Source organism: Danio rerio, chromosome 23 (assembly GCF_052040795.2).
Source record: "Danio rerio strain M-AB ecotype USA chromosome 23, GRCz13ab, whole genome shotgun sequence".
In the NCBI taxonomy this organism is placed as follows: Eukaryota; Metazoa; Chordata; class Actinopteri; order Cypriniformes; family Danionidae; genus Danio; species Danio rerio.
Genome location: NC_141043.1, coordinates 28,460,991 through 28,475,207, shown reverse-complemented (window position 1 = coordinate 28,475,207; position 14,217 = coordinate 28,460,991). Strand labels below are relative to the sequence as shown.

The 14,217-nt window shown below is 33.4% G+C and overlaps 1 protein-coding gene across 2 annotated transcripts in view; it reads left to right on the top strand.

Moving 5' to 3' along the window:
- The window catches only part of lrp1ab (low density lipoprotein receptor-related protein 1Ab), a 223,510-nt gene that overhangs the window by 197,363 nt on the left and 11,930 nt on the right, over positions 1–14,217 (top strand). For both annotated transcript variants that reach the window (XM_087307138.1, XM_087307137.1), the window contains exons 69-81: positions 1,352–1,458; positions 2,699–2,831; positions 2,927–3,049; positions 5,772–5,894; positions 5,972–6,100; positions 6,501–6,638; positions 6,752–6,871; positions 9,352–9,638; positions 9,723–9,901; positions 12,064–12,170; positions 12,247–12,366; positions 12,844–13,020; positions 13,647–13,787. In XM_087307138.1, the coding sequence (XP_087163264.1) occupies positions 1,352–1,458; positions 2,699–2,831; positions 2,927–3,049; positions 5,772–5,894; positions 5,972–6,100; positions 6,501–6,638; positions 6,752–6,871; positions 9,352–9,638; positions 9,723–9,901; positions 12,064–12,170; positions 12,247–12,366; positions 12,844–13,020; positions 13,647–13,787 (1,884 nt within the window). The remainder of the gene's footprint in view (positions 1–1,351; positions 1,459–2,698; positions 2,832–2,926; positions 3,050–5,771; positions 5,895–5,971; positions 6,101–6,500; positions 6,639–6,751; positions 6,872–9,351; positions 9,639–9,722; positions 9,902–12,063; positions 12,171–12,246; positions 12,367–12,843; positions 13,021–13,646; positions 13,788–14,217) is intronic.

The window sequence follows — 14,217 nt, the reverse complement described above, 5'->3', positions numbered from 1 at the left end:
CTCTAGTGGCGAAATTGTAGAGTTCATTTTTCCTTCTTTAAATTAAATACAGTGACGCTTTTAGCAGTTAACATGCTAATATTGTTAGATTTTTCCTACATTTAGATTTTTTTTTTTTATATATTAACAAACATATAGTTTACAATTTTACATAAAAATATTGGTAACGCTTTGCAGTAAGGTTGTATTGCTTAATATATTAGCTAATGTATTTACTGGCTTGAATAAACAGTAAACAATAGGTTTATTACAGTATTAATTTGATTTGTCAACGTTAGTAATTGAAAATGAAGTTGGATTTTTATAATGTTTTAGTACAGGGGTTCCCAAACTTTTCAGTCCGCGACCCCCAAAATGACAATGCCAGTGACTCACGACCCCCAATATCCTCCCAAGTCTATTCTTCGTTTTTATTTTTTTGTCACAGCTATGAATGTGCCAGAAAGTTTAACCTGGTGTTATAAAATCAATCTGCTGCATCTGACACTTTTGCTTTCTTTAATATAATGTAATTACCCCAGGGGTCGCAATCCAATAGTAACTATAAGCTACTATAGTAACTATATAGTAAATGGTAACTATAAACAACATTTTTTTTTCTCTTCAGTAGGTTATGTATAAAATATAGTAATTCCTATGGTTTAGAAAAAATAAATAGATTTTTGGAAATCACCAGGCGACCCCCCCCTTCATTGTCCCGCGACACCCACTTTGAGAAACATGGCTTTAGTAACTGTTGAACTATAATGATTAAACGTTGTACAAGTATTGTTCATTCTTAGTTTATGTTAGTACATACATGAACTAACATTAAGTAATGAAAAATGATTGTAAAGTGTCATAAAAAATGTCAAAGAGGTTATTCCAAATTTATAATAAAATACACACATACACATGTATTTATTAAATATGTGAAATATATTGAATATATTTATAAAATGTATACATTTACTTCAACACTATATATGAAATTGAATGAAGTACAGTTCTTAAAGATGTATATTTTGTGTGTATGTTTCACTGCACTCAATTAGTAGTGTAATTTACATACATTTCTAAATCTCTATACATGTAAACACAAGTAACTTGGAAGTTATTAAAGTAAAAAAGGTATGTCACAAAAATGATCATCAGGTTTGGGATCTCTGAATTTGATTATTAGATGTACAGTATGTGTTAAAAGTGTTTCCTTTTGCCCTCACTCTTTAAGCTTTACTATAGCCCTTGTCTTAAAATGTGTCCCTTTCTTTCCTCTTATGTTTTCCTTGCAGTCACCATAGTGTATTGCTGGCACATACAGAATGTCTATGTTCAGTTTCAACATTTACTTGTCTTGTTCTGTCTCTGTCAGTGCCGCGTCAGTGCTCAGAGAGTGAGTTTGCCTGCTCTAATGGCCGCTGTATTGCTGGAAGGTGGAAGTGTGATGGAGATCATGACTGCTCAGATGGATCTGATGAGGTACTGCAGTTCATTACCTCCCTTCACCACCTGTAATGCAAATAGTGTGTAGCCAATTGAAGAAGTGCAATAATCGATGGACCACTTAATCAAATCTTCACTTAACTGCAACAATTCTCCATTCAACCATGAGTTTCTGCTAAATCTAATCATTTGTTAAAACATCCTGAAAGCACTGGATTTTGTAATCGCACCAATATGAATTATATAATTTTTATATTCTATTACTTATAAATTCTATTTAATTTAGTCTCTTCTATTTGCCTTTTGATCTAGGTTTATGTAAACAAATATAACACATTCATATATATTAATTTATTTGTAAATTTTAGGATATTAATGAGCTACATATGTTTATCTAGCATCCCAAGATACTCTCCATTATTATATTATATTACACACACACACACACACACACACACACACACACACACACACACACACACACACACACACACACACACACATATATATACACATATATACACATTATATATATATATATATATGCGTGTGTGTGTATATAAATAAATATATATATATATATATATATATATATATATATATATATATATATATATATATATATATATATATATATATATATATATATATATAACAAATTGATTGCATTTACATTCCATTCACTTTACTGTGATTACAATTACTCAATGTGTCTACTAAATGAGTTATTGGCTGTTAATTGCTCTGTATGGATATTATTATAGTTACAACCCGACCATACTGCAGTGTAATACTATAATTTTTGCAATTTGCTTCACATAATACCTCTTAATTATTCATTTATTTTTACCTGTTTTAATTATTCATTTATTTTTACCTATTATGTATTTGTAGTACATATTAAACTTATATGTAAGTTATATAAATTAGATTGACACCTAAATTGTACATACTAGTGATGTTTCAGTTTGTAATTGTAGTTTTTAATACCACAATAAAAATCCTACCTGAACTAAACATTTTTAAGGACAAATAAATGAGTATAATTTAAGGACAAATAAACATTCTGTATTAAAAATTAAAACTAAATTGCAGAAATTGCTGTGATCGTATGCTGTATCCCTAATCAAACATCTTTTGTAATGCTTTATTTATTGAATTAAATATTTTGAATGTGTTAAATTTTTTATTGGTTTATTTAACACCATGTGTTATGTTAAGTGATATTACATTACAGTATAATATATGAATCTTTATTTCTGTGTGTGTCTGTTAGGATGGCTGTGATCTGAAGTGTGAGGAGGATCAGTTTCAGTGTAAGAATGGTCACTGTATTCCGCTCCCCTGGCGTTGTGATGCTGATGTGGACTGTCTTGATGGCAGTGATGAAGAGCGCTGTGAGATTACTGGTATGCGTGTCTGTTTATTGCAGGCTTATACATGTGTATTCTTGTTAAGATTGGTCTAATGGATTGATCTGATTTTTCTACTCCTGCTCTCTCAGAGGTGCGGCACTGCTCCAGTGAGGAGTTCCAGTGTAATAACACTCTGTGTAAACCACTGTCCTGGAAGTGTGATGGAGAGGATGATTGTGGAGATAATTCAGATGAGAACCCTGAGGCATGCAGTAAGTATACACCCACACATACACGCACACACACACACACACACACACACACACGTTTGTTTTTATGAAAAGTGGGGACATTACATAGGTTTCCATACATTTTATATATCACAAACCGTATATTATATTGCCCTCACCTTGACTTACCCCTAAACCTAACCATCACAGGAGACTGTGTGCAGCTTTACTCTCTGATTAAACTCATCCTGTGGGATTTATAAGCATTTTGAGAAATGAGGACATCACCAATGTCCTCACATTTTCCTCCTTTTTGTAATACCTGTGTCATACCTATGTCATTATACAGATTAGTGTCCTGATATGTCACAAAACACGTAGACAAACACACATACACAAACACACACACACACACTCAACAAAAAGAGATTGGGGAAATTTGGCTTTTCTTATAGTGTTTGTTTTAGTCTATTGTAAAAAAAAATCATCCAGAATTTACATTTAACTGTTACATTTTTCAAACATTATCCATTTGTATCTGTAGATTTCAATAACAATGTATATTTTTAATAAAAGCATTTTAATTTAGGAGCATTTACTTCATTTACACCACACTTCATGGTTATATTCATATTTATATTTTGAAGGCTTTGACAGAGGAACATGCTCATGCATAATTTGCCTGAATATATACATTTAATTCTACAAAGTAATTGTGAAAATCATTTTGACTTTAATATGTCCAAAAAAGTTTAAACCAAACCTTTTTGCATGCTTTATGATGTAATTGCTTGTTTGCATATTTAAATATAGCATTTCAGAGAATGATATACATCAGAATGTTTGTAATTCTTAATGTAATCAATGGTGAAGTATAATGGTATTTATTTTTTTTTTTATTTACCTGCCGGTATCTGTAGTTTATTAAACTTTCGCCGTTTACTAGTTAATTTATGTAGGAAATTTTAAATAGTGTGTTAAAATAGGATTTCTGGTAACACTTGATTTTTTAGTCACAATTCACTATTAACATATTAAAGGTGCAGAAGGTGATCTGCCACAATGCTAGCCTGTTAGCATAAATCTCTAAAACACCGTCCCTCCCCTGCCGTCCAAAGCCACGCCACCTGAAAACACAAGCGCACGAACCTTAATGAAGATGACAGCAGAACCCTCTCTCATGTGTTGAGCTAAAGCTTGGCCGGCGTCGTGCAGGAATTACACTCATTATTACACTCAATTCTAAGCCGTACTTACATGCTACTTCTGACCGAATATTCAGAGTAGCGGTAAACACCATAGGAAGCGCGTCGCACGTTGTCATTGTTCAAAAATTAACCAATATGAATATAAAACCATCTTAAGCTAAGTAAAGTAGGCTAGGCGGAATAGCGTTATTTACTGATGTTCTGTTGTTAAACTAAATAAAATCTACATTATTAATGCTGTAAAAGGCCTTTATGAAACAGAAAATAGTCACATCAATCTTACACCAGAAGATTTCAGTGGCTAAACTACACTTCTGTGCCTATAACTCAGTCATAACAACCCAGTCTACATCAGCTCTGCGTGACAAAAATAGTTTCAAATCATAACATTACCTGTCCAAGAGAAATACTTGAGCCATGGTGTCGTCCTTCCTCCAGCATGCGAAAGTAACTCCAATATTGATTCAAGATTTCTAAAAAGTTTCGATTCAGCATGTTTTTACTGCTCGCTCTCTCTCTACCACTCTCGTGAACGCGCATGCACGTGTGTCCACAAATGGAAGAGCTGCGTACAAACAGGTGCGCAGTAACTTAAATTTGCATTTGCTGACAGACAGTTTAAGCTCCGTATCAGAATTATGGGAGATGTCAGCTCGACATTTAAATTGGACAAACATTTTTTAGTCTTATGCCTTAACCAGAATATAAAAATACATAAAATACATTTAGATCACTTACTTTAATCAGTACTATTTGAATGTGAAGAGACTTTCAGCCAGCACAACAAAAAATGTTTCTGAAGGCAGTCACCTACTGCACCTTTAATTAACAGTCCTAGCTTAATAAACTAGTAATTAGCTTTTTATTAATAGTTATTAAGGTAGAAGTTGGGTTTTAGGTATTTGGTAGGATTAGGGATGCAGAACAAGATTATACTTCACTTAACTTCTAATGAACAGTTAATATCTTAATAATAGGTAAGTTATAAGTAGGCCTACATGGAAACACGCAGATTTATAGCCCAAGTCTATTTATTTGCTTGTGTAAATGTGTTTAAATTTATATTTATTCAGCATTTAAATTATTTTTAGTAATATTATTGACATATGAAAGTGTTATAAAGTAATATTTTCTAGTTTTCAGTAGATATATTATACAAGAGACTTGCTTAGTTTTCAAAATAAGTGGATCTACTGTAGATGGATTTGCATTGTAAATATTAAATAAAAGTTAAAAGCTTTTATTTAGAAAATTTCATATATTAAGTTTTAATTTACGATACTCCCAAAATAGCAGAAATAGCAAAAAAATGTCAGCAGATTCTGTCTGGCCCTAGTTAGCCAGTAGCTAATAGCACAAATTGTCACCTAAGCTAAAGTGTTACCAGACTTTTTTACTGTGTCTGTATGGTATTTATTTCATTTATTAGTTATTAAAAAGTCTTTAAATTGATTTTAAAACCTTCTCAGTTGTCAATGTTTTGGTTGATGATGATACATTTAAAACAGAATGAATGCACTTAAAGCTAAGATTAAATCTTCTCTGCTATTATTCAGGACACTTCCAGTGCCCACCGACTAGAAATTTCCGCTGTCGTAATAATCGTGTGTGTCTCACGAGAAGCAAGCTGTGCGATGGAGTGGACAACTGTGGAGACAACTCAGATGAGGCCAGCTGTGGTGAGTTTTCAGTTCTGCTGTGCATCAGTCATTTATCAGCGAGTGTTTGCATTAACTGTTGTGACGTGTTCATACAGACTATGAATCCACATGTGATAAAGACCAGTTCAGGTGCACCAATGGCAAATGCATCAGTGCCAACCTGCGTTGCAACTTTTTCAACGACTGTGAAGACTACGGTTCTGATGAGATCGGCTGCAAGACAGGTGAGATGCTGCTATCTGTATAGTACAGGTTTGTCACAATCAAAAATGTAAATTATATTACAATTGTATTGTTTTAATAATTATATCATAATAATAATTATACATTTATATCTTGTCAAAGTGCAAAATGCAAATAGAACTAAAAAGTGAATGAGAAAAGGTAGAAGTTCCAGCGAAATATTCTCTGAAATAATTGAATGCCATCCTTTTATGGTTTTTATTTTGTATTTATATATATATATATATATATATATATATATATATATATAAACATTGTAATTCAAATGAGTTTATTTTAATGTCCCCATCGATCGTTGTGGATAAAATAAACTTTTTAATATTATAACTTGATATTGAAGTGCTCTAAATTTCTTTTTAAATTTTTCTTTTGTTTTTGAAGACACCATGCTGAACGACTGTAAGAGTAACAAATCTCTGTGTGGAGATGGCGATGAGGCTCACTGTGTATCTAATGGCACAGACACCTTCTGCTCCTGCAAACCTGGTTTCCAAAGTGTTAGACACAACACCTGTGAAGGTACAGCCTGCAGTCTTCATAAGACCCAAAGAGACTTTATTACTCAGCACGTTATATCAGAACCTACAGTGTGCGTATTAACATTGTTAATATTGTTGCGTTGTTTTTTTCAGATAAGGATGAGTGCAAACAGTTTGGCGTATGTTCTCATGTGTGTAACAACACCAAAGGCTCCTACAAGTGCAGCTGCCACAAATACTTCACCAGGATTAACCACACGTGCAAGGCTGATGGTACGTGCTTTAATTCTTGATTCCAAGTCTGAGGTTGTCTTTAAGGGCAAAAATAACGAAATTCATTTATAGATCATTAAAGATGATTTTGAAATGAAAATTGGGGTCCTTGGAGACTTGTAAAATGCAAGTCAATGCCTACCAGCATTTTGAAAAGAAATAATAATAATAAATTATAATACCTAGCGGCAACATCCCGCTCTCCCTCATGAAGCCAATACAGAAGTAACTAAAATTGCAATTTTTCAACTTTCCTTTGGGGGCTGTCTCCAGGAACTCCAGATGTCCACTGACTGCAATGCTAAATTAGCCATTTTTACAGCTGATAAAGACATGTTTATAGCCTGGTTTAAAAGATGGTTTTGATGCATATAGCCAATATTACCTTTCATAACAACTGTGAGGGGGGTGAATTTTTTTTCTATAACTCATCCGTTTAGTTTTTATTAAGTTATATTTAGTCTGCATAATTAAGGGCGTGGCCACTTAATTGACAGCTAGATCTCACTGGTCACCGTCATGCCACGTCAGCTGATTAGCTGCTGAACTTGGCATATAAATCGTATTTTTGTTTTGTTTAATGTGGCTTTACACAGTCAATGGCCTTTTGGAATTATTTCTTACATTTATCAGATAATATGGCATGCTGTGTGCACTTATTTGTGCTCACAAATCATTTAATTGGCCTCCATTTCCTAGGTGAGTGAAATGATCTCTTGACTTATCTCTATCTGACAGATTGATTAACTGTAGGCAATAGAACAGTCATCTGAAGCGTTATCATACAGTTTTATGCCTAGATTTCATAAATAGCTTAGCAGTTGCTAACACAGATTATATTTGAAGAATTTGGAAGCAATTTGCATTTTCCTCCTGTAAAAAAAACAGTATAAAAACAATGCTTAGTGGCTCAATGTATTACAACAGTGTTTTATAAAAAAAAATGCTTTATTGATATAGTATACAACCAAGCACATGTGGTCAGAACACAAACGAGTCGCAGGTACTAAAGTATTAAGTGTATCTCCCGAAGAAATGCCAGTGACGCAAAATGCTAGCAGTCATCTGTTGCTCCACTGACGGTGCAATGACGTGCAAACAAAATGGTGACGGTTGGCCATGCCTACTTGTAGCTTCATTTGTGCTCTTCAGAAACTTCTGGGTGACGTCATGGATACTACGTTCGTATCTTTTACAGTCTATGAATAATGCATGATAAATAAAGGTTTTATGAAGTCAAATGAGTCTGTGCCAGAAACTGAATGTTATTTACAACACACAGAAACCAATTTTATTGTGAGCTGCTCACGGCAACAGATTGAGATCCTGCATGTAAGATTAAAAACTTGTATAATTAATGGAGTTTTTACAACTTATTAGGCATTTAAAAAAAATAAAGGCATTGTTAAAATTATTTAAAAAGTTACCACCCATCTGGTGACTAGCACTGTTACATAAACTTAATTACACCTATTTTTACTCTCCAAGTAGGGCTGTGCAATATGACCGTATATATGCCATATGGACAAAATAAAAAAGTCTACACATAATGCTCTATTGTTTATTTTGTAGTGTCACAAAATACATTGTAATATTGTTTCATTATTTAAATGAGCACCATATTACACATCATTACAGGAATGCAGACAGAAACTTTAATAACAGCATCATGAGAAATTTGTAAGCTTGAAAGTACTTTTAATAAATTTAGCTATTTTTTGGCAATATTTGTTTAATGTTGGACCTGTAAACATAAGTTTTTGAAAAATGTTTTCAATGTTATTCTTTTTTTTTTTTACATATGCTCTGATAAAGTCAATAATATGATCACATCACACAAAAAACAAAGCCAAATCATAGTAAAAACAAAGTCATTTACATAAATTAATTAAATGTATATATGACCTTTATATCAAAATTCTTCTATTGTGATATTAGATTTTTATCATGTCACCTATCTGGGCTCAACAATAAGGACTGCCCAATGGCCCAGAAAATGAAGTGATGTTTTGCACAGTTTGCCGTCAGTTTTCAGGAAAAACAGACAAGTCGGGAGCCTTTTTAGTAGAAAAAAGCAATTACCGAAATCAAAACTTTGAAGCTCACAATAAAAGTGGCAGCATTTTGAATTTTGCTCATTATACATTTAGTAAAATTTTTAAATACTGAGTCTTAGATTCACAGATGTTATTTTTAAGGAAGAAGAAGATGGCTTGAATAACAGTGTAAATATTGTTAAATGCATATATATTATAAAACATATTTAAAACATGCGGCTAGGAAATTGCTAATAACTTTTTTTTGGTAGGGCCAGTAAATGTTTTGGCAGGGCAAGTAATAATCTTAACAACTGGCAAAATCGGAAAAATAGGAAAAACCCTTAGCTCTGAACTCTGCCCATCCCTCCAAGTTTTAACTTTAGGCCATGCTTAAAAAAAAACACAAACACTAAGTTTGAATGTTTTTGTGTCCATCTTCAGGTCAAAACAGCAATAAACAGGTGCTTTATATTGCGGATGACAATGAGATCCGCAGTCTGAATCCTGGGATGCCCAACTGGGTTTACGAGCAGACGTTCCAGGGCGATAATAACGTCCGTATCGATGCAATGGATTTGCATGTCAAAACCAATCGTATTTTCTGGACCAACTGGCACACCTATGGTATTTCCTGCTTCCAGCTGCCCTCTCAATCCTCAGCGTCAGGCCCCACATCAAACTCTCACCGTCACACTAGACAAAGCGAGGGCACTGTCAGCAACCTCGAAGTAAGTCAACAGTCCTTCACTTCACAATATTACACTTCATGCTTTACAAAACCTTTTCTGAATTTATTCCTGCATCTTCCCTAGATTCCAGGTTTGAAAATGCCACGTGGAATTGCAGTCGATTGGGTGGCTGGAAACCTTTACTGGACTGATTCGGGACGGGATGTGATTGAGGTTGCTCAGATTACAGGACAGCACAGGAAAACATTGATTTCTGGCATGATTGATGAACCTCACGCTATTGTGGTGGATCCTCAGAGAGGGTATGAGACCTTGTGTTCTTGTACTGTTTGTTTCAGTGAGTTTAAAGGCCAAAGAATACTTTGATTTGTATATTTGATAACATGCACACAAGTTTTTGTGCTTTTTCTCTACAAAAATTAGGAAAAAAGGTCCTGTATGTCTTTAAAATAGAGTTTCTGATATCATTTTACCCTCTCAAGCTAGCGCTCATCATTTGTTTTTGCTATAGACCTTTTTCATAGAACCCAAAATTACCCATTATGCTTTGCGTATATGCGTAAGGAGTATGCCTTGAACTTCCAGTCAGCAGCTTGATGCGTATAAAGGGTCACATTAGGACAGCTTTGAAGCAATAGTTTTAATCTCTTTTCTTGTGTTTATCGTCTTTAAACTAATACTGCTGTTGATCAGCGCCATCTCCTGGACTGATAATTTAAAAAATGCCATCTAAAGCAAAACCTTTTGATATGACCCCAGCTTTGTATTTATTGAATCTTAATGCGAACAATCTTTTTGAAAAAGATGCATTAAAGTTATTTATTGTTTTGGTATATTTAGCCAAAAAAAAAAAAAAAGTGTTTTGTTACTTGCACCACAGTATATGAAATATTAAAATATGGGTATCACAAATTGCTACATGGCTACCATTAGAAAAACTTACCTATGACCAACATTAAAAATCTGACAGATTTTGGTCAATTTGGTCTCCCCTTTGGGAATACTTAAAAGAGCTCTCTTAAATTACACACAGGATCCTTATTTATTTACTTACACTTTTGGATTAATCTTCATTGCTCTAAAATGGTGTGATTGTACGTTATTGTATTTTTTTTATCTATTTAGTTATGTTTCATATTAATTTCTTTCTTATTTTCCATTTTTAAGACTGTACACTCTGTAACACATTTATACATTTTGATTTTAATATTTTGGAATGTAGGCCAGGACTCCCTGGTAGAAGAGATATTGTATCTCAATGGGACATTCATGGTTAAACGATTAAATAAATAAATGAAATCAATAAAAATAAAATCAAAATTACAAAAAGCCATATAATAGGAATGGAAAACAACTGCTCAGAGTCATTTTACCCTCTACAAAAGACTGCATCTTGTGTTCAACGGAGCATCGTCATCACTAAAGTGATAAATAAATATAACCAACCCTAAACAAGTAATTCATCAAAATGCTTGACACACACATGTAGCTTACTGTTCTGTCCCACTAACACACTGATTGAAAAAGCAACACAAGGTCAAAATAAAGTGGCATTTTGAAATAACAGAAAAATGCATTCCCTAGTAAATACTACACACAAGCTAACTAAATGAAACTGTTCCCAATTAGAAATAACCTGTAAATCAGCCAGCCGAGTATCAGTAGCGTACTTGTATTGGTAATTTTTGGAAATTACGTACATACCTACTAGTTTCATGCTAGTAATATGGTTTGCTTTATGCAGTGATCTATTGTGTGGGATGTGCATTGAAGAGCCGCTAAGCGCAGTATAACAGCTCACAGGTCGGGAACACACACACACTGTATTTCAGCATCTTATCTGATGGCAGACTCTTAATTAGAAGAACGTTTTTCTCTCACGCTTGAATCACAACTGATAAAGTATAATGGCTTTAACACACTTTTTTTTTAAAAATGAAAACTGTGCATCACAAAAACACCCCCTCTCAGACTGCAACTTATCAGTTGTAAATGCTGTAAACGGAAGTTCTAAGCATCCTACTGGAAGATGCTTTCCTGAAAAGGTTTATATTCGGTATATAAAATGAAAAACAGGTTCTGTGTTGCCCTCTTGTGGACAAAGTAGTTTAAAAACAAATCAAAGTGCACGACTGAGATGCTCAAGTGTTTTAAAAAGTAATAATAACCCAGTGTTTTTACTGTACATACAAACTGTAAACTGAAGCATACTAGAACTTAAAGATATAGTTTGAAAAGTCTGTAATTTACTTGCTTGATTCAAACCTGATTTAAACTCTTTGGAGAGAGTTTAAAGGTGGAAGTCATTATCTTTCATTATATTTTTTTTCCGACATTAAATGTCACTGGCTTCTGGTTTCTTCTTCAAAATATCTTCTTTTGTGATACGTGTACATTTTAATGGGTGAATTGGCCCATTAGGATACACTTATGATATATTTTGTTGTTTTGTTTCTCATCTCAGAACCATGTACTGGACTGACTGGGGTAATCATCCAAAGATCGAGACGGCAGCCATGGACGGGACTCTCAGACAAACTCTGGTCCATGAGAACATCCAGTGGCCTACAGGTCTTATCATCTGCATCTATGAAATCTTCAGTGTATTAAATCAAATGCACGTGTTAATGTGTGTTGTCTGAAACAGGTCTTGCTGTGGACTACTTCAATGAGCGTCTGTATTGGGCTGATAGCAAGCTTTCTGTGATCAGCAGTGTGCGTCTGGACGGCTCTGACCCGGTGGTGGCAGTATCCAACTTAAAAAACAGTTCAGTAAATTTGTTTGACAAATGAAACTCCGGTATTAACGGTCATGCATAAAATATAATATTAATTAAGACATGTAATAGTATTTATATACAGCTACTCTCAGAATATTTCAAGTGCTTTTTCATCATCACTTGTAAATCGCTTATAATATAAAACATAGATCCATAAATATAATACACAGTTCCATTAAAAAGTATTCACTAACACACTATTAAAACATGAACAATGTTGAAATGAACGTTGAATAATTATCCAATGTTAACAAGTGGAACCTTACTCTAAATAAAATGTTTAAAAATTTTTTATAAGAAGCAGCTTTGTCATAATTATAGCAGAACCTATTTATGAGGGAGCATTTGAATGCAATGTTGGACAAAAAATGGGCTTTTGTGAAAGAAATGTTGAGAATCAATTGTATAGCAAAAAGGTGGTGTTGTGTTCTGGTTTTTGTTCATCTTCTCTTTCTTTCTTCCAGATCTTCTCCGCCCGTACAGCATTGATATCTTTGAGGATTACATTTATGGGGTTACTCACACTAACAATATAGTCTTCCGGGTGAACAAGTTTGGCAAAGGACAGGCGGAAAATCTGACCACTGGCATCAATCACGCCACTGATATAGTGCTCTATCACCGCTACAAGCAGCCAGAGAGTGAGTGTCTGAGGAAACATGCTTTAAATGCAGTTTTCAATTTTTTTTTTTTTTTTAACAAAATGTACAAATGTATAAATACCGTAAAATATATCAAACCCCTTTCTTGCAGTTTCATACCGTAACAGTATATCTTCAGTCTTTACATCTATATTCTTATGTCAAATATTTCTTACAATATTAACAACATGCCTTAAACTAAACATCAACCTTAATTGAATTTTCAAAGTAAGATTATATATGATTTCAAATGTACATGCTTTTTTAAACCAATATTTACAATCACCTCAATTTGTTGTGAAGTATTTTTGTAAAATTAAATTGATCAAAATCAGTATAATTCAAAATATATGACTTTAAAAATAAAGACAGTGTCTGTTCCATTTGTCTAACATTATCAATGATCCTTATTCCTCTCATTTCTAATATATTGACTGTAAATGTAGTTATTTACCCAAATATCCACAATAACTGTGGATAGTTAAATATGGTATTATGAGTGTATTAAAATACGCATTTATTTATTGTTTAATAAATTATTTATTTATCAAATTTTTTTTTTTTTATGTTTATCTACGGATGTGATGTGTTTTTTTTAGTCTGATATGTGTTTTTTTCCCCCGCAGTGACAAACCCATGTGATAGGAAGAAGTGTGAATGGTTGTGTTTGCTCAGTCCCAGCGGGCCTGTGTGCATCTGTCCCAATGACCATGTCCCTGACAATGGTACCTGTGTGAAGGTGCAGCCGCCGGACCAGTTCCCCTTTTGTAAGGCCCTCCATCTGATTCCGCTTTTAGTCTTTATTCTCATTTTCTAGTACAACCTAGAGGAATACTCTCAAGAAAATATGACAGAAAAATATTCATATTGCATAGTGGAATGTAGTTCTTTAAGTAATTATAATAGTACAGTTTATTAAAGTGCACAGAATCTGTTCTACTGTTTGACTGTTTGGTTCAACTTCAAATTATAACAGGAATTGTTATTATTATTATTATTATTATTATTATTATTATTATTATTATTCAGTGCTCTTCTCACACAGACTTTACTTGGGCAAGCCACCCTGGTATATTAACTGTTGCCCAAGTAAATTTAGTGCCATTTTTTAAACATATACATTTTTTCTATTATTATCATCCTTGTATAGTTTTTTTGTATTCGCCCATTATAAACAAACATCCACAAGCGATTAAG